The sequence below is a fragment of the Pelophylax lessonae genome (genome assembly GCF_965119305.1).
Source record: "Pelophylax lessonae genome assembly, chromosome: 2".
In the NCBI taxonomy this organism is placed as follows: domain Eukaryota; kingdom Metazoa; phylum Chordata; class Amphibia; order Anura; family Ranidae; genus Pelophylax; species Pelophylax lessonae.
Genome location: NC_138769.1, coordinates 369507422 through 369529249, shown reverse-complemented (window position 1 = coordinate 369529249; position 21828 = coordinate 369507422). Strand labels below are relative to the sequence as shown.

Here is a 21828-nt window from a genome sequence, read left to right as displayed (position 1 = left end):
CAATGAAAATAATCAGTCTTTCTAATTAAGGAGGAGCATGTGACTCACTCCCCTAGCTGCCATGATGGTGCTTGATGATTGGCCCAGCACTCTCACATGGGAGTCCTCAGCCCAGTGTAATCTCTGACTAGAGTGTTTTGGGGCCTACACAGTGCTACTTTATGAGTTGTAAGGTGAATACGTACTGCTGCGCGACCATGCCCTGCATGAGCAAAGCCCAGATTTGCTTTAAGGGTAATAGACCCTGTAAAGAAGATCCTAATTATTAAATACAGTTAGGAACATGTTTTATTTGTCTGCAAAAAAAAAAAACAAATACATAGATTGTTTTACTATGAAGTACCTATTCATTAGTGACATTTTTAACAATGACCATATATATTTCAGACAAACTTACAAGTGTGGACATGGATACTCCAAGCTATCTGAAATTACCACAAGAGCGTGACTGTAGCAGTCCATTGGGACTGTTTGATAAATTTGGGCTGGAATCTCCAGTACACACGTCAAATGATTCTGACTCTGATGTACAGTTTGTGTCAGAGTTGATACCGCCACGTATCACCCAGAAGAATGAGAATTCAACAAATAGGCGTGTTTCTCAAGATTTGGATAGAGCTTCGCTTTACACTAACTTGATCACCACCATCAAAAAAGTAAGTTTTTATGAGCTTATGTTCCATTCTTGCGTTCTTTGGCATTAGTTGTATTTTTGCTTCGTATTTCAGCTCCATTTCCTTAGCTTTCTGTTGATTTCCACTGTTGTAGAAGCATTGTGTTCCCAACGATTTGTAAAAGGGGCTCCTATGGAGTGCAAGATCGAAAGCCCAGAAGCTGCACAATTTAGCTCCTGGGCTTACCACTGAACCCCAGCTATCACTGACAGCCGGGAGTTCCAATACTAATGCAGACCGGGGGCCTCAGAAACTGCTGAGATGGTGTGTCATTTTAAAATGGTGCTGGGGACTCAAGTGGGTAAGAAAGCTTCACAGTGCTAAAGTTGAAGCAAATGTTTTTGGTTGGAGTTGGAGCTCTTCACATAATGTGAAAGTATGCACAGCATATTTGCACATTATGGCTTGCTTACCTTACAAAGTGCCCTTCTCCAGCAATTCTATCGTCCAAGTTCCCTTGTTACTTCATTGCCGGTGCTTCTGTCTCCTGGGTCTGGAGTGTTTGTTAATCTTGATTGGTTGGTATGATGTAAATCCCCTGCATATGCGTGCTTGGCTGCCACTTAACAATTGGTAAAGAAGGAGGGGAATATATTTTATGGCAGAAGAGCTGTACAGTGTCTCTTCTACTATAAATACCTACCTCCTAGAAATGTGTACATTGCAAGTGTAGTTCTCCTTTAATGGTAGACAATAACCTCTATAATTTACTTCACAGAAGCTTCTGGTATGTGACTATGCATTCTGAAATTCAAAACTTGTTTCAATTGTGAACAGTTGTGGCAGCCATGGTGTGAATTCAGTCCAGTGTTCATGAGAAGTTAGCATACAAAGTATACCTGAAAAATGTGGTTATCTGTCATTAAAATGGAAAAAAATAAGCATTCACAGACATATCTGGTAATCATATGAATACATCTATCATCCTGGCAGTTTGATATTTGATCAATGCTAATTAGATATTGGTTGGCTTTCAGACTGCTTTTGCTCCTGGTATATAGGGTAATTGTTTTCATATTCTCTAAAATAGTCTAATCTGCCATTATAACAAACTCATTTTGGGAATCTTTAGAGACCAGCTGGTCTGTCAAACATCACAGTTTTCATTGCTTTTAGTGGTTTGTAGTAATGCCAGGGCTGTTATCAAGCTTGTCTCTTATTCAACCGCATTTCTGAAAAATGTGAACATTTATCAGCGATTATTCACTGTGGGCTCATTCAGATTGGTGTGTTACAGTAACACCCAGAAAAACACATATTTCTGCGTATTACCGCAGCGCATAGCAATGGTAAGTGTGAGGTGTTGTTGAACCAATTTGTTGTGCTTTAAGGCATGCTGCCAGCCTATTGAAAATAAATTCAGGTATGTTAGTACTGCTCATAATTTGAAGGGCACCTAACAGTATTATTTTTAGCCTTAGCAAGTGATATTGTATATGTTTTTTTTTTTTTAGCAAAAGGGCCACTTAACTCCTTGGCGCCAACATAAAATTAATATGCGGCCCCACTAGGTTGGGTTTTTTTCTATGGGGCCACATTGCGTATATCCCTTTGTGCTGGGAGCGCGCCGCACAGCACGCTCCCAGCACAAAGACCGGAGTTTCGCTGAGAGCCCCTGGCCCTGTTCTAGGGATCAGGACCTAGAACGTTCGATTCCGGGTCACCTGATCGCTGTGATAGCCTCTGATTGGCTATCACAGTGATCAGTCACTGTGAAGCCCGCCCCATGTTTTCTGCCTTTGTGAATGGACGAGAGAGATAGATTGTATCTTTCTCTGTCCTTGCAGAGATAGAAAAAAAAACTGTGTGTAGAAAAAAAAATGTATAAATAATAATAAAAAATAAATAAATAAAAAAGCTTAAGACCCGGTCCACACTAGCGCGACTTGTCAGGCGACTTGTCAGCCTGACAAGTCGTGCTCCCTCGCAGTCCATTGACTGCTACAGGACCCGTTCTAATAGGAGCGACACAAGTGGCTCCGACTTAGAAAAAGGGTCCTGTACTACTTCGGGGCGACCTCGGAGCGACTTGCATAGACTTACATTATGTGAAGTCCATGCAAGTCGCTCCGAAGTCGTGGTACATGGGAATGCACAAGTCGCCCCCGAAGTAGTACAGAGTCGTGTCGCCCCAGTGTGAACCGACTCTTAATCTAGGTCAGTGGCAGGGTTCGTTTTGGGTCAAGATCAAGGTGTCAAGGTCTTTCCTTGCCTTCCTGTTGGCAGCCATCTTGGACAGACTGCTGTCTCTTATAAACTCTGTTTGCATCATCACTTGCCTGCTGCCTGGGCGTCGCTCAGTGATGATGTTGCACACCTGACTATATATATCACCTGATAGCTTGCAGTCCTTGCCCTTGTGTTTCAAGGTGCATCACTGCTACCAGTCTTCTGTTCTCCGTGTTCCTCTGTGCATGACCTGGCATCGGCAGACGACCCCACTTCTCCAGCGGGTGCCGGTTTTTACCTCGTAAAGTAGAAGGGGGGTGAGTTGAGACCTTGTATTGATTATAGGGACCTCAATCGCATCATGGTCAAGAATGCATACCCGATTCTGATGATTACTGAATTGTTGGACCGCCTCAAGGGAGCAACGGTCTTTACCAAGCTTGACCTAAGGGCCGCCTATAACCCCGTAAGGATCAAGAAGGGCGATGAGTGGAAGACTTTGGCTTGTGCAATGCACCCGCTGTCTTCCAGGAGTTCATCAATGATGTCTTTCGTGATATGTTGCAGCAATGCGTGGTAGTGTATTTGGACGACATCTTGATTTATTCGGACTCCATTGAATCACACTACCTGGATGTTAAATGAGTGCTGCAACGATTGCGTGAGAATGGGCTTTTCTGTAAGCTTGAGAAATGTGAATTCCACCTGTCTCAGATTGCCTTCTTGGGTTACATCATTTCTGCTGAAGAGTTTTCCATGGACCCTCAAAAGGTTTTGGTTGTTCTACAATGGCCTCACCCTAATGGTCTCCGTTCCATTCAGCATTTCTTTGGGTTTTCCAACTACTATCGGAAATTTATCAGGAACTTTTCCTCTTTGGCCAAACCTATCTCAGATCTGACTAAGAAGGGCAGCGATCCCCACAATTGGCTGCCTGCTGCCATCCAAGCTTTTGAGGCCCTCAAGTCTGCTTTGGCTTTGGCTTCTAATCTGTCTCATCCCAATTCTGGTTTGCCCTTTATCCTAGAGGTGGATGCGTCTGAGACGGGAGTAAAGCCCTCCTGTCTCAGCGTCGGACACCTGATGGACCCTTACTTCCTTGTAGGTTCTACTCCAAGAAGCTGTCTCCAGCTGAATGCATTTAAGAGTTTGGAAACAGAAAGCTCTTGGCCATTATCCTGGCTCTCATGGAGTGGAGACACTTGCATGAAGGTTCTGTGGTTCCAGTTCTCTTTTTCACCGATCATAAGAATCTAAGGTATCTCTCGGAGGCCAAGAGGCTCACACCTCGTCAGGCCAGATGGGCCTTATTCTTGTCTCATTTTAACTGTGTGGTCTCCTATTTGCCCAGCTCCAACAATGTTAAAGCTGATGCCTTGTCTCACCAGTATTCTGAGTTGTCCAGTGCCGACACCAGTCATACCTTCAGATCATATCTTGGCTGCCATCCTCACCAACTTAACCTCTCCTCTTGGGGAACAGATCTTGTTTGCCCAACCCACAGAGAGACCTGCTGGCAAATGTTTTGTACCTGAGGGGTTGCGCATCAGACTGTTGCACACGTAGCACAATTCCAAGACTGCCGGTCATCCTGGTAAGAGCCAGATGTCCTGGGCTATTTCCCATCAGTTCTGGTGGCCATCTCTCTGCACTGATGTTGCTGTGTATATGGCTGTTTGTTCGGTCTGTGCCCAAAACAAATCTCTGCGGTACCTTCCCTTGGGCCTTTCTGCATCCCATTCCCAATGGGGAGCATCCCTGGTCTCACCTAGCCATGGATGTTATTGTGGAACTTCCCATGATTCGAGGTTACATGGTTATCCTCATGGTTGTCGACCAATTCTCCAAAATGTGCCACTGTGTTCCATTTAAACGGCTGCCTACTACTCAGGAGCTTGCCTCTGTGTTTTCCAGGGAGGTTTTCCGCTTACATGGGTTGCCTAAGGAGATTATCTCGGACAGTGGGAGCCAGTTTGTTTCCAGGTTCTGGCGTGCCTTTTGCTCCCAGTTGGGTATTCGACTCTCCTTCTCCTCGACCTACAATCCCCAGTCCATTGGTGCCGCTGATCGTTCCAACCAAGCTCTGGAGCAATTTCTGCGCTGCTATATCTCTGACCATCAGGACAATTGAGTTAATCTGCTACCCTGGGCAGAGTTTGCCAGGAACTCTGCCATCAGATCGTCTTCCAGAATGTCTTCATTCATGGCCAGTTATGGGTTCCAACCCGTTGTGTTGCCGCAAACTCTGACCGAGTGGGCTAAGCTTTTACGCCATAACTGTGATGCCTCTTTGAATGCGGCTCCCCTAGTGGCTTGGCTCTCTGTTTCGGCAGTGGTCCTTCTGCGTGTCTTTTGGCTTAAACGCTGGTCTGCTGACCAGACTTCTAAAAAGGCCTTGACTGATCTCCCATTTCAAGGGGATCGCCGGTTTGGGGCTACCCTGGATGACATCATAAAGGTCTCACAGGGGAAAAGAGGACTTTTCTTCTGCAGGCTACTAAGAACCTCGTCTTACATGTGGGCCCTCCTTCTTGACTCATAAGAAGTTTTTTCATCCCTCAGGGTCGACTGACAAGGGCTCAAAGCCTTTCAGGGCCTACTCTAGAGGACCCAAAACAAACCTGGTCTGCCAAGCCGAGAGCGGGCTTACCCGGACCCACGGACAGGGCTCCTTCAGCATGAAGGTATGCCCTCACGCGTATCTGAGAGGAAGCTCCATTCCTTCACACAACGCGACTGAGATGTACTCACATCCGCGTCTCTTGGTTCGTTGAACAGCGCGGATGTGAGTATATCTCAGTCACGTTGTGTGAAGGAATGGAGCTTCCTCTCAGATTTTTCAGAGGATTTTAAGAGGGTTGAATCCATTTTTAGGAGACATTGGCCCATCCTATGTATGGATAGGACTTTGGGACCTCTTGCTGATTAAGGGTTAATTGACCAGTTGGTTAAGTGCTGTGTCCGCTCGTACTAGCGGCGCTGTTGGTCTGGATCAGCTGTGCTAGGGTTGAACTGACTATTTACTTGCGCCTAGTGTGTACGGGGCGGGTAGTGGTTGCTATAAATGAGGTTGCCAGACCCGTCTGTGTCATGCCCCCAGTGACGAAGTCAGAAGTGACGAAACGCGTCGGGCGTGACCAGACAGCGTTCTCAGCAACCACAACAACGGTAAAGGGGGATTCGGTGGAACCTGGTCTGGCGTGGGGCTGTGATCTCGTGTCCAAAGGGTGCCCACTTTACCTACCTATTTGATGTGCATTTTTTTCAACAATGCAAGTGAGTGCAATGTTTGTATTATTGCTATAATAAAGGAGTGTATGCGTTATTGCACTAGTGGAGGGTATTTATTTATTTTCCACATGTCCCGGAGTCATACCTGCCTGTGTTTGGAGACTGAAAGGTAATGCCATTGGAATTTTTGTATTTCATGCGCTGTAAGCTTGTTCATGAGAGTGAATAAGCATACCTTTTTGGTGAGTGTTGATTTCTACCTTACTCCTGGCACGGTGGTGGTGGAGTGTGAGGTGACCCTGTTTAACATCACGCCCATCAAGACTTCTGGATTTAAACGCACAGTGCTGTTTACATTTAAGCTGATGGACTTTTTTGGACTATTGTAGTTTGATTTTATGTTTTATCATTCTAAGGGCTATATCCCATTCATGCTTATTTATTTATAAGTGGTGAGAAAAGGGGTAACACCACTATTGCGCTACTGTAATTTGTTTCTGACTGGATTTCATTCCTATCAACAAATTTCCTTTTTGCTATGTTAGGTACCTGTAAGGTAACGTCCGAAGTGGAGCTTGAGTGCTGAGGATTCAGGCGAAAACGTAGTCAGAGATCAGGCCGGCAACAGATCGGGCAAAACAGTATCCAAACATAATCCAAATAATGGTCAGGCAGGCAGAAGTCATACACAAGCTGGCAGTGAAGTACAGATTCGGCAGGCTGAAGAGGGGTCAAGAATACAGGCAAAAGTTCATACACGATAGTCAGTAAGAGAGCAAACAGCACATCCAGGAAGATATTCCAAAACAAACGGGCATTGAGGAACAGGAAGTGATGCTATTTAAAGGCTGGTTAAATTGTACATTGTTCACAGCTGGTTAAATTGTACATTGTTCACAGCTGGCAGCAGGTGGAGCTAGTGAGTCCAAAAGTAAAGCATCAGGCTGGAAAATCACTGCAAAAACTCCAGAGCTTCTTTGTGGCACAACAGATAAGGCTGCAAGCTACGAAACAGGGAACCTCCCGGGTCAAGGACACCCACGTACATGACAACACCTTCCCTCCTCTCAAGCTTCTGCCAAGACTTCTCTGAAGGATCGTGGCAGAAGAGATTCCGGTCATCTTAGTAGCTCCAGACTAGCCTCGCTGGGCTTGGTACGCCGATCTAGGGTGACTGGTCTCCGATGTTCCTTGGAAGCTTCCTCTCAGGGAGGATCTGCTGTCCCAAGGACCAATCTTCCATCCTGCTTTACAGTCGCTGGTTTTGACGGCTTGGCTGTTGAACGCTGCGATTACAGCTGTAAGTCGCTTGGGGTATGTCTTTATCAGTTTTGCACATCGAGAGACTGAAATTTTTGCCCATTCCTCCTTGCAAAACAGCTCGAGCTCAGTGAGGTTGGATGGAGAGCGTTTGGGAACAGCAGTTTTCAGTTCTTTCCACAGATTCTCGATTGGATTCAGGTCTGGACTTTGACTTGACTATTCTAACACCTGGATATGTTCATTTGTGAACCATCCCATTGTAGATTTTGCTTTATGTTTTGGATCATTGTCTTGTTGGAAGACAAATCTCCGTCCCAGTCTCAGGTCTTTTGCAGACTCCATCAGGTTTTCTTCCAGAATGGTCCATCTTCCCATCAATTTTAACCATCTTCCCTGTCCCTGCTGAAGAAAAGCAGGCCCAAACCATGATGCTGCCACCATGTTTGACAGTGGGGATGGTGTGTCCAGGGTGATGAGCTGTGTTGCTTTTACGCCAAACATAACGTTTTGCATTGCCAAAAAGTTCGATTTTAGTTTCATCTGACCAGAGCACCTTCTTCCACATGTTTGGTGTGTCTCCCAGGTGGCTTGTGGCAAACTTTAAACAACACTTTTTATGGATATCCTTAAGAAATGGCTTTCTTCTTGCCACTCTTCCATAAAGGCCAGATTTGTGCAATATACGACTGATTGTTGTCCTATGGACAGAGTCTCCCACCTCAGCTGTAGATCTCTGCAGTTCATCCAGAGTGATCATGGGTCTCTTGGCTGCATCTCTGATCAGTCTTCTCCTTGTATGAGCTGAAAGTTTAGAGGGACTGCCAGGTCTTCGTAGATTTTCAGTGGTCTGATACTCCTTCCATTTCAATATTATCGCTTGCACAGTGCTCCTTGGGATGTTTAAAGCTTGGGAAATCTTTTTGTATCCAAATCCAAAACATGTACCGTTTAGGAGATATTTACCTTAGATGCATCCAGTGACGTCACTGGCGCATGCGCTCTGAAGGAACGGCCGCTGGTGCCATTTCTTCAGAGCCCCGTGCCGTGACTGTCGGCTCCCGCGTGCGTGCGCGGGAGTGACGTCACCGCGGCTCCGGCCAATCAGATGGCCGGATGCCGCAATCCCGGAAGACCTGTCCAGTCGCCCGTCATACAGGTGAGCGGGCTGCACGGCGGGGGCTCGTTCTAAGGTAAGTATTTCATAATGAGCTAGTATGCGATGCATACTAGCTCATTATGTGTTTCTCTTGCAGGGTCAAAAAGAAAAAAAAAAAAAGGGTTTACAACCTCTTTAAATTGTGTGCATATGAAACTGTGAAAAAAATTCCCTTTATTTTACCATGGGCAACAATTAAAAAGCCCCTACAGCTCTTCAGATTAGAGTTACTCAGATGTTAGAATTATCAATCTCACTCTGGCGTGCACGGTGATATATAACATGGGTAGGGTAGTCCCCATTTTCGTACGTAGGCACCCCAACGCATGTGTTTTTATATGTGTGTGGGGGGTGGCTCTAGAATTTCTTTTATGTCTCTAAATTAAATTATTTTTTTATTTTTATTTTATATTGACTTTGTTTTGAGTGTAACTTATTAATTTCCTTGTTGGAATTAATAAAGTATTCATTAACCTTCTTAGCGGTATTCCCGAGCGTGGCTCGGGGTTAAATTTCAGAGCCAAAAGCGGTAACCCCCGAGCCACACTCGGGGTACCGCCAGAAGCATCGCTGGATCCTGTAAGCAGGGTTACTTACCTTGTCACCGGGATCCAGCGATGTGTCCCGGCGGTGTCTCGCGGTGTCTCGCGGCGGATCTTCCTCCCGATCCTCTCCGTGCCCCGGCTTCCATCTCCTGCGACGTGACGTTCGCAGGGGGGGGGTGGAACCGGCGGCAAATTCAAATGTAAAACACACCAAACACACTGATAGTATTCAAAATAAAAAAAAAAAATTACATTAGTTTGCCCCCCAGTGCCCTTTCCTGCAGTTTTACTGTACTTATATATATATATATATATATATATATATATATATATATATATATATATATATATAATGTGTGTGTATGTATATATATATATATATATACATACGTATATACATATATATTTATATATATAGATATATATATATATATATATATATATATATATATATATATATATATATATATATAATATATGCATACATACATACATACATATATATATATATATATATATATATATATATATATATATATATATATATATATATATATATATATAATGTATACAGTTGGTTTGGGCTGCTCATTCACAAGAATTGCATGCAAAATAATGGTACCGCTTTCAGCACCTAAAATCCGAAGGAATCATACTGCCAGGGAGGTTAAATGTGTAAACCACCCTTTTCATAACTTTATTGCTATAAGGGCCCAATAGCCCCCACATTGCAAAAGTTTTGGAAGTGACTGGCTGGCTTCACAACAGCTCATATCACTTCCCCGTAAAAGCTGACAGTCGGCTTTACAACTGTACGCAAACTACTGGCCGGTATAGCAGCTGGGAGTGTGTTCCTTGTGCAGTTTTAAAACGGCACTGAGACTCAAGTGTTTAGGTATTAAAGGAAATCTGTATTGAGAGAAATTGGTGTGCTGCCATTGCTGACCACCTGAAAAGGCTAGTTGCTTGGATTCTATGCTGGTCCAATGGTTTCAGTGCTGAGCTGATTACCAAAAATAAGTATGTAGAAAAGTATATTGATTTTTCTTCAGCGTTTTTGGCCACATATTTTTGTGATTTAAAAAGCACTGAACAGACAGGCAACTAGCAATTTTTTGTATTGAACTACATTATTGTTATATTACCTGTTTCTTATCTGCTGTGCTTTTCTAATTACTGCTTGCTGTCCACCTAAGACCAGGGGGTGAGATTACTGCAAGTGTTTTTGGTAGTGCTGTGCTTTAAACTCAATGTGGGGCCTGAGTTTATTTATTTTTTGTTGTGACAGGCAAGCAAGATTGGTGAAAAAACAAAAAAAGTAGGTGCCGCCATGTAAGTGTATCAGTTTATTAAAACCATCATTAGACAAGTGGTTAATATGCTTTTGCAGAAGTGAAGGGAACATAGGCAGTTCGTCAGTCCTGGTCAGCCTTCAGGAGGCAGAGGGTCAGAAGGAAGCTATGATGCATCTCTAGGTCTCCTGCTGTGGATAGTGGGGAGCATGGCTGCGTGGCATCAGAAGAGGCTCCGCTGGACGGATAACCTGGATAACCTTTCCTTTACTGACAATTCTAAACGGATACAACTAAAAGAGGTCCTTCTACCCTTGACCAACAGTAATCATTGTCCCACTACTAAATTTTCTGCCAACCGAATATGCACCCCTAGGAAGAAGTTTAGTTTGCTAGAAAATAATGTTAGGACATTATTCTTTCAATGGTGGGACATCTGCTTCCTTGAACAGTATCTTTCACTCAAGATAACCCCTAGGGGTCTGCTCATATTAAAACCGACTTCCTAAAGCAAGATTTAACACCCGACTGGCAATTTGCAGCAGATTTCTGCACCACTAAATGGCTGGGCCTTATAGTCCAACAACGGAATAGGAAATGTAATCAGTACAATCAGACAGTCAGTTCCCTAATTACCTTTTAATACTGGTTATTTTTTCCCCGTATGGGTCAATATACTTAACAACATATTTCATCAACATGAAGAAGCCATTATTAAAGTAAAACTAGGTAAACTTGAATAGGGACCTAGAAAACTACCAATCGCAATGTGTTTTATCCTGGAACAAAAAACACAACAATAAAAATTTACCTAAGCAGCCAGCCCCACTCATGAGTCTTCACCCAAATCCCAATTTTAATCCAGGCCCATGAAAAAATACAAATTTCGACATATCCAAAAAGGAATGGTATATAGCAATTCCTGCCTAAATAAAACCTATACTACACAAAAACCCACCGGTCCATCCACCCAATACGAGAACCTTGGCTACTGCCAACAGTGAGAAAGAAAATTCTCTCAGACACAGTTCCAGAGATGGTTACACTATAAACTCTATAATGGAAAATGCTGCTAGAGAGCCGTATCCCGCAACCCAATCTTCTCTTTTACATAGGTGTCACCCCATTCCAGACACCAAGGTCCCTTAAGATCCTCTTAAACTTCCTAATATTCCGCTCAACTCCATCTTGGATAACTCAACTCCCCTTATTACGGGAGGATAGACTACATCCAGCCCATCACTAAACACATCCCCTTCTAGAGAAATACCCACAGCCACCCCACTTCCCTATATAGAAAATGTCCCCAATTCATCCCAAAAATTTTTTCAGACCCAGTAGTTTTGCCACCTCTGACTAACCCCTCCAATTCCACAGACAATCAAGACTTTTTAGGGGTTCCTCTACCGACTTTTAAAGAAAAAAATAACTTGCAGAGGAAGGAGAGGTGGAAGGATAAAAAATAAGAAAGGACTTAAAGCGGAGTTCCGGGCACAGATCTCATTTTTTGATGAACATACCCCCGGGACAGTCAGGGCTAGCACATTCCACAATGGCTAGCCTCTGATCTGTCCCGGTTCGCACTTACCTGCAAGAAGAAATACTTACTTTGAAAATTTCTTCCACAGCGTTTCCATCTCTCTTGTGGGCAGCTGAAGCCGGCGCGGTCCTCTTCGGTGTCTTCTTCCGCGTCTTCTTCTCCCAGAATGCGCCGCACCGGCCCCTCTCGTCACTTCCGGTGCGGCGCCGCATTCCTAAACAGCTTCTGGGCATGCCCAGAAGCTGTTTAGCAGGGGAATGCGGCGTCGCCCAGAAGTGACGTGCGGGGCCGGTGCCGTCGCATTGATTCCTGGGAGCGATGACGTTCAGCTCCCAGGAATCATCGCGAGGCAGGAAGTGACGGGGTGAGCCGCGGCGCTGGAGGAGGAAGTACCCTGAGGTGAGTATTTACGATCTTCGATTACAAGGTGAGTGTACAAAAAAAAAAAAATAACTATCCAATTCCTTTTCAGGTTATGTGTAGCTAGCGGAGGGGCACAAAAAAAAAATACCGATTTTGTGCCCGGAACTCCGCTTTAACAATAGTACCATAAAAATATTTAGTTTTTCTAGGCATTCCCTCTCCTCAGAAGATTCTCTTTTGTTATATAGGGATTTCAACTTTGCCCCTACTTTTACCCCCAATCTGTACACCTTGTTCAAAGATTTAAATGTATTCGTATCCTTACGGTTAAAAAGTTGTATGCCACCAAAACACACAGCAGTTCTAGTCAACAGAATCCAAACAATCACTCTTTTGACTCTGTGGATATAGAGATGTTAAAGATCAAAGAGGAACTGCTATGGGAAAATAAACATTTGGATCCAGAAATGTTTGTTGATCACACACCTCTGGTACAACACACTTATTTTAAACCAAAATCAATATTATATCCATCACATATCAAGGGATCCTTTTTAGACACCTTCTATATTATGGTATATGTAGATCTTACAAAAATGCATTCCAAAAGTATAGTCAGTCACTCTAATTTGTAACCATCTGAAACCAAAGCCCTCCCAAAGAATATCCAGAAATTATAATTAAACCTGCTGCTGACTAGGAGGGAGGAAGGGGTATAGTTATACTTGAAAAATCAGATTATATCATAGAGGCTCAGAGACTGCTGTCTGATTCCAATACATATTTGAAACTTGAAAAGGACCCCACTGATACTTTTGTAGTTGAACTAAAACCTCTAATTGGAGAAGCCCAAAAAGCAAAAGTTTTCGACAAAAAAGAAAGTGCCTTTTTATTGAAAGAGTTCAGCTTCCTTATTTTTATTACTTACCCAAAATACACAAAGATCTAGTTCATCCGCCTGGTAGGCCCATTGTTACTTCTCTGGGGCGTGTGACCTATGGTCTATCTCAATATCTAGATCATTTTTTACATCTTACATTAGGGAGTCCGTTCATCTCATCGAAACTTTGAAGAACTGTACATGTGACTCTTTTACAGTTGGCTATCTCTGGATGTCACCTCCCTGTACTCCAACATCCCCATCATATAGGTCTCCAAGCTGTACAATATTTTCCTGTACACCATTCTGATGAAATCATAGACAAATTAGCTTCATTGTTGAGGCAACTAAATACTGTCTTGAGCATAATTATTTTTCGTTCAACTATCAATATTACTTCCAGATAAACAGCACTGCTATAGGGACTTCCTATGCCCCTAGTTATGCCATTCTAAGTATGGGGCTATGGGAATTGCAACATATCCACCACCAAAACCCCTTCACACGGTACATTACCTTTTATGGGAGGTATATTGACGATATCGTCATCATTTGGAATTGCCCATCCACCATGGTTTCATATTTCATCCAATACTGCAATATCTATTGATTTGGATTATCCTTTACCAATGTATTTGATTCCCACTCTCAATTTCCTTGATTTGATTTTGGGGTTCCATGAGGATCAGATTATCACTAAGAATCACTTTAGGGAAACTGCAGGAAGTTCCTACATCCACTCGGGTAGTTCCCTCCACTCTAGGTGAATACATAATAGTCCCAAAAGTAAATTTCATACACTTTGTAGAAACTGCACATTGGACACGGATTACCTAGAACAAGGTAAAATCCTTTCACAAAAATTCATAGGAAAAGGCTATGCCATCGAACATATTGAAAATACTTTCATTACCTTAAACTTGTACATTTGTCCCTAATGGCCTTAAGTCCTTTCAGGGTATTGGGAAACAATTACCCCATTTTGAATTTTCCCTTGTCATCTTTCAGGACAGGCACTTCTGAGAGAACCTGGCTCCTCCCTTCATAGGAAACACCGCCCCAATCAAATAGATTTAAGCCTCCCTCCAGCTGGCTGCCTCAGTTCTGGTGTTTCCTCCAGTGGGGAGACACCGTCTAAAGAGGAGCCATAGCTGAGGCTGGGAGACTGAAGCTACAGGGGAGTCAGGTACTCTCTGAAGCGGCCGCAAAGACAGCTCCGGGGGGGACCCGCCTACCTGTCAGCCGCAAAGGACATCTTTATCAACCCAGCCCCGCTCAGGGGGGCTTTCAGGCTGGGGGGCCTGCTCTCCACGCTCGGGGAGAATGTCCGACTATTGTGCACCGCCCCCCCCCCCCCGCTGTACGGCTGGTATGGAGCAGCCGGGCCGGATGACCGGGGACGTCACTTCCGGTAGGGGCGGGCACTTCCGTCGGCAACTGCGACTTCCGTGTTCCGGGTCGCGGCGGTGAGCGGGCCAGATAAGAAGACTCCTGCTTTCAAACTGCTGGGGGACTGCTACTGGAAAAAGTTTGTGAGACACTCCAAGAGCCATGTCAGAGGCACAGGCCTCAGGGACTGCTACGGGGGAGAACAGCACCAGCCACCATAAGGTAAGGAAACCTGGGGTGGTACTTCCTTATCTTCTCCCTCTAGCTCCACTTCTTTTCCCCTAGAGGCTCTATAAGGGGATTAGGGAGGCTTGAGGGTTACACTGTGGGATCTTTTGGTGATGGTCGTCCCTAGTAACACTCTTTGTTGGGGCAAGCTGTGTGGGCTGGGGGCGCTAGTGAGAGTATATGTTTTACTATGTTTTTTGAATTTTTCAGATTAAGGCCTCTGAGAAAGCACAGACAGCCCATAATGCAAAGAAGAGATGCCCTTCCTGCAAAGCTACTATGGGGGAATCCTGAACTAAACCCTTATGCAAGGATTGTCTGGATAGTTTAGTCAGGAAGCACACTGAAAGTCAAAATTCAGACAAAGTCTTTTGATGACGAAAAGTTGGCGACTCCAGACGCAAAGTCCACATGCCCCCTTACGGAGTCGGCTGCTTTACATTGCTTGATGCTGCTTTGGACAATTGCGGGACGCCGCACTGTTCTATGTACCTGTTTTTTACCTTCTCATTGTGAGTAGTATTCTTGTAATAAATTGGATTTTATATGTTACGGAATTACGCTATGGGCTTTTATTCTTTTTATATACTCATGCATATATGATGGAGTGATTATGAAGCATTGGAGCTTGACAACCGCTGGTGACATTGGTATAACATCTTGCTGGGAGAGGCTGTCTCATTAAATTGAGTAGCCAAGGAGTTCTGGTAAGCTGCTTGTGATACTTGTGCACAGAGGTGTCCCCATCCTTCACTTTTCCCTGGGTGTCACTGAAAAGGATTGTTCTCCTCAACACCTTGCATGCGGATTCATTTTCATTTGCATTTCTGTTTTGGGACTTTATTCAGTATTTTGGACACTATTTAGCTTATATTGTATATGTTTTTTTTGTGGTTTTCCACTTGCCACATTATTATTCAAATTACTTTAGCGCTGCACTTTTTGTAAAGAAAATTCAGACTTAGCCACATCTGGTAAGGAGCTTGGTAGCACTTTTCAGTCCTTTAAGGATTTGTTCGCTAACATTCAGCTTCCGCAGAGTTCCCCCAGTCAGCACGGCGGGAAATTGCTCCAACTCCGCAGGTACTACCCTCAACAAGTGGGGAAGCACCGGCGGTTTCTGAATATCAGGGGGAAGAATGCGACAGCACACCCCCCAATTCCCAAGGGGAATCTGAGGCACAGGGGTCGGATGGGGAATCCAACAGAACCTCTAGATACAAACTGTCTCTGGAAGAGGTGGAGGGCCTTTTACTGGCTATCCACACCACTTTGGGAATCCAAGAGGGAGAGAAAACCTTATCCCTATATGACCAGATGTATGCGGGTCTGGGCAAACCTAAGAAAAAGGTTTTCCCAGTGCACGAGGTCCTGATAGACGCCGTAAGGGAAGAATGGCAGGACCCAGAAAGAAAACCCTTTTTTTCCGGGGCTCTAAAAAGGAGGTTTCCTTTTTCCGAAGATGATTCGGCAGTCTGGAATAAATCACCAAAACTGGACGCAGCCTTTTCACGAGTCTCCAGACATACAGATCTGGCTTTTGAGGATATGGGGTCGCTTCCTGATCCCATGGATAAGCAAGCAGACTCCCTTCCCAAAAAAGCATGGGACTCTTCTTTGGGAAACCTAAAACCTGCCATGGCAATTACTGTGGTAGCCAGAAACATGGAGTATTGGCTAACACAGATAAAAGCGCACATTGTCTTCCTTTCCCATGCTGCTACGGTGAGTAGCATACATTGCGGATGCCTCCGCGGAGTCGGTGATCATGACGGCCAGGTCATCTGCCTTAACCAATTCGGCTAGGAGAGCCCTCTGGTTAAAAACTTGGCAGGGAGATGGGGGATCCAAAGCTAAGCTGTGTGGGATCCCATTTACAGGGGACCACCTATTTGGTCCAGGGTTAGAGACCATCCTGGACCAAACGGCAGATCGGAAAAAAATCCTTTCCGGTAAAACAGGGGAAGAAGGTGGGGTTCAATAAAAAATCATATCCCCAAAATAATTTTTAGACTCCAAGAAAATCTGAAGGGCAGAGGAAATGCTGGAGTCAAAAAGGGAAGGGCCGTGGGGGGGGGGCTATTTTTTGCCCTCCTGAACAGCCCAGGAAGTCACAATGACAGCCTCACCACAGTAGGAGGGAGACTGGGGGATTTTCTCCTACAGTGGGAAGAGATCACCTCCAGCCATTTTATTTTGGAGATCGTAAGACGGGGCTTTCAGCTGGAGTTCTCAAGCCCTCCCCCTGCCAGGATGTTAATTACCCATCTGTCAAAGTGCGAGAAGAAGGCCACGGCCATACTTTCCTCCCTCAAAGACCTGAAGAAACAGAGGGTCATCAGGAGGGTATCACCAGGGGAAGTAGGAGAGGGGTTTTACTCCCTCGTTTTTGTGGTATTAAAACCCTCAGGCAGTTACAGGTTGATCTTAAACCACTGAATCGTTCAATCAGATACAGGAAGTTCAGGATGGACTCTATCTATTCAATAAGGGCTATCCTTCCCCTAGATTTTTTATATGGCCTTGATAGACCTCAAGGACGCCTACCTGCACATTCCCATTGCAGAGAGAAGCCAAAAGTTCCTGAGGTTAGCCGTAAGAACAAGAGAGGACATACAGCATTGGCAATTTCAGGCCCTCCCATTTGGTCTATCCTCTTCCCCCCGAATATTTACCAAGGTCATGGCAGAGACCTTGGCATTCATGCGCCTACAGGCTTTGTCTGTCATCACTTACCTAGATGACCTGCTACTTTTTGCCCATTCCCGAGAACAATTGTCCAGGGACCTCCGAGATGCAACACGGTTTCTGGAAAGTCTGGGTCTACTAAATTTAGAAAAATCCTCCCTAGTACCAATGCAAAGGATATATTGTTCCTGGGCTATGAAATAGACTCCACTGTCCAGAAAGTCTTCTTACCTCTGGACAAAAAGCAGACAGGGCGGTAGGCCAGTTACAATCCAACCAAGCAATCTTGGCCAGACAGTCCATGTCTATACTGGGGTTGCTAACAGCCGCTATCCCAGCAGTTCAGTGGGCAGGCCTTCATTTTCATCCCTTACAGCTGTTCATCCTGGAAGCTTGGGACCGCAGTCAGGACTCCCTGGATCCTCTAATCCACATCCCAACCGGAGTGAAAAGATCTCTGTGGTGGTGGAGAAAGGCCTCAAATCTATCGCAAGGCCTCTATTGGGTTCAGATAGCTTCCACCATTATCACCACGGATGCAAGCGGCACAGGCTGGGGGGCCCATCTGGGATCCAAGCTAGCTCAGGGGACTTGAGGACCAGAAGAAGTGAAACAATCCTCAAACTGGAGGGAACTGAGGGCAGTAGAGCTGGCCCTCAGAGCCTTCCAGGAAGACTTACAGGGACACCAAATCCAGGTTCGGTCGGACAATGCCACAGTGGTGGCATATATCAACCGAAAGGGTGGAACCAGGAGCAATCTCCTGTGGGTATTGGCAGAAAGGATCCTTCAAAGGGCCGAAGTCCAGGTTCTCTTTCGGCGGTTCATCTCAAGGGAGAGTTAAACCAACTGGCCGACTTTCTCAGCAGGAGAACTGTAAGGGAGGGCGACTGGACTCTAAACCAGGAGGTGTTCAATTGGATTACCCAGAGATGGGGAATACCAAACATCGGTCTCTTTGCCTCGCGGCAAAACACAAAGTCACCTCAATTCTTTTCCCTGAGCAGATGGGACGGAGCTCTAGGAGTAGACACTCCGGCTCAACCTTGGGTTTTCCCCAGATCTTATGCCTTCCCTCCGCCGGTGCTAATACCAGCGGTCCTGAGGAAGTTTCAGGAGGAAAGTACTACACTAATCCTCATAGCGCCACACTGGCCAAAGAGGCAGTGGTTCTTGATCCTAAAGCACCTAGCGGTAGAACCCCCCTGGCTATTACCAGTGAGGGAAGATCTTCTCTATCAGGGCCCAGTACTCTGTCCTCGGGCGCAACTTTGGAGCCTTGCAGCCTGGCTTCTGAAGAAGAACTGTTAAGGAGCAAGGGTTTCTCAGACCAGCTGGTGCTAACTCTGCTAAAAAGCAGAAAGAAAGAGACACGGAGCATTTACCTAAAAACTTGGACGTTTTTTAAGGGTTGGTGCAAAGCAAGCTCTTTAGACGCAGGTAGCCCAGTGTCAGTACTTGAGTTTCTGCAAGAGGGGGAAAACAAGGGGTTAGCCGTCAGCACCCTGAAAAGCCAAGTTTCAGCCATTAGTGTGTTCCTAGAAATTCCCATAGCAAAGGATCCCTGGGTGATCCATTTCTTTAAAGCTTTGAATAGACAAAGACCGGCAGGAAATCTCCCATTTCCAATGTGGGATTTGTCCGTAGATTTGCAGGCTCTCATTAAAGAACCATTTGAGCCATTGGAGTCTTGTTCGGTGAGAACCTTAATCCTCAAGTTTTTTTTAGTGGCAATCACTACAGCTAGACTGGTCAGTGAGCTAGAGGCCCTTTCAATTAAAGCACCCTTCTTACAGATATTTGCAGATCGAATTATTTTTAAGACTGATCCAGCATTTCTTCCTAATGTGGTCTCTAAGTTCCATAGAGACCAGGAAATATTGTTACCTACTTTTTGTTCAAACCCTGTGAAGGAACAGGAAATTCATTTCCACAAGTTAAACCCTTAAAGTGGGCGATCTATTTAGGGTCTCAAATCATAGAGAGGTTAAAAATTACTGCAAAAGCAAATGTGTGTCTTTGGTTGGGAAGAAGGTTCCAAGGTTGCCAAACAGGTTTACCTGTGAATTGCCACCTTTACAGATAATGATAAAGGATTTTAAAATATCTTGATGTACTGAAAACTTCCTGTGGCATTCCCTTGCATAGTTTTGAAATATAATGCATAGATTTATTTTCTTTTTAAAGCCTTATTAGTTGATACAAAGCTTCTTTGTATATAAAATTGCAAAAGCATGAGCTATAAAAAAATGTTTATTTAACAAGGTAATTGGTCGCCTAAAATAGATTTAGTTTTCTATAAATGGGCCTATTTATTTATTTGAGTCTAATAACAAGTAAGTTACAGTAATTTATTTTGTTGATGAGTGTTAAGCTACATTTTTAAATTAAAATAACAACTGTGCAATGGTATTGCACAGAGCAGCCATGAACCTCTTTTCTGGGGTTCCCCGCCAGTGCTGTTCACCTCTCCTCTCCTCTCTTTTCTCTCCATAGCAAGCCACTTGCTATGAGGGCACTTGTGGGGGCATGCTCCTGAGCTGGGCTGCAGCCAGGTACGCCTCTGAGCAGGGCTGCGGAGTCAGAGTTGAAGAGTCGGAGGAAATTTTGGGTACCTGGAGTCGGAGTCGGCAAACAATGCACCGACTCCGACTCCGATTCCTACTAAATTTAGATTGGAATTAAAAAAAAGCAAGTTTAAATGTCCCAATTCACAAAAAGTTATAATTTATGACTTATAAGGAAGTATAAGGAAACGTATAATTGAGGAGGCCAAATGTAAAAAGGAAGAACTACAGAAAGTTCTGAAAGGACGTTTTGTCTTCCTTAAAATGGATGCATGCACACGTCGCAGAGTCAATTATTTTGCTATTAATGTTAGATTTGTGGATGAAAATAACAAAACAATAACACGGACCCTCGGATTAAAGGACACTCAGGCACATCACACCAGTGATTACCTTCAGAAGTTAGTGGAGGGTGTTCTAGAAGATTTTGAAATTACAAAAGAACAGATTTTATGTGTTGTGACAGATAACGCTTCTTACATGTTGAGCACAATTGAGAAGATGAACGCGGATGAAGAAAGTAACAAACAGATATTAGAGTTAGAGGAAGACAGCTCTGCAAGTATTGGAGAAAGTTTAGAAACTGAAGAGAATGCTGACATTTTTTTTAGACAACTTTGTTGAAGAAGCATTGAAGCTTAGTTGAAGAAGCATTCATCATATGCGATGTGCTGTTCATACACTGCAACTTGCCATAAGAGATGGATTAAAAGATCGCCATGCAGCTACACTAATTGGCAAATTGCGGCAAGTAACTGTTGCAGCTAGGGCCCCCGAAAACAGATGCAATTTTGAAAAGACGTGCAGGAACAGGAGCCATTTTGGCTCTTTTCTTTCCTTCAAGGAATGTATAAAATACATTTGCATATTAATACAGAGGAGTCGGAGTCGGGGAGTCGGAAGTACAAAAAAACTGAGGAGTCGGAGTCGGAACATTTATCTACCGACTCCACAGCCCTGCTTCTCAGCATGGCTTGACCCCACCCTCTGCTCCCTTCTCTGAGGATTTGACTGACAGTAGCAGTAGCCTATATGGCTCCTGCTATTCTCGGTAAAACCCATGAATGGCGGGAACATTGCTGTATCAAGAGTGGTGTCAGGTAAGTGTTTAGGGAGGAGGGACAGGCATTAAAAGGTTTTTTTTTTACCTTAGAGGATAAGGTCATCTTTTTAAAAAAATAATAAATGCACATTTTTTTGCTTGTAAAACAATGTGCATTTAAATATTTTTTAACTTGGAGCTTGTAAAGCATTGCACCCCCGATCAACAGATTGCAGGTGCTATGCAGTATTCCTGCAGACTGTCAGTGTATCTGACTACTTGTACCTCGTACGACCAGGCAGATGCACACTGACAGGGAAAGACAATGAACTACCAAAGTTCATGTAAACTACAAGCCGACAGCCGCAAAGGGTGATGGGACTTGTAGTTTCCCATTCACAGAGGGCACGTTATTTTTAAACAGTGACAGCGGGCGGAGAAGATGCCTGCCTGCTGCCACTGGGGAGGGGGGAGAGGCTGCAGCTGCTGAAACATGTTACATGTTCCTCCCTGAATACATGTAACATGTTCCAAAATGTGAACTTATCCTTTAACCACTTGCTGACCAGGCACCGCCTATATACAGCGGCAGCTCGGCAGGTTCCCGCATGGCCACTCGCTGGCAGGGAAGCTGATCCATGGGGCTGACAGCTGCGATAGCCACCGGACACCCTCGATCACTCCCCTTTAAGAGAGAACGGCGGTCTGCTGTTGTAAACACAGCAGACCGTTCGCTCCTGTGTTCCTCCTATTTAGGAAAACAGGTCTTCTGTTTTGATTTCACAAGCCAGTCCCCCCACA

The 21828-nt window shown here is 44.6% G+C and overlaps 1 protein-coding gene across 1 annotated transcript in view; it reads left to right on the top strand.

Annotated features, from left to right (window-relative positions):
• Positions 1 to 407: 407 nt before the first annotated feature.
• The window catches only part of SPOCD1 (SPOC domain containing 1), a gene marked incomplete at its 5' end in the record, with an annotated part of 374162 nt that continues 352741 nt past the window's right edge, over positions 408 to 21828 (top strand). Inside the window, one exon of the mRNA XM_082245154.1 lies at positions 408 to 656. Coding sequence (XP_082101280.1) covers positions 408 to 656 — 249 coding nt within the window. The remainder of the gene's footprint in view (positions 657 to 21828) is intronic.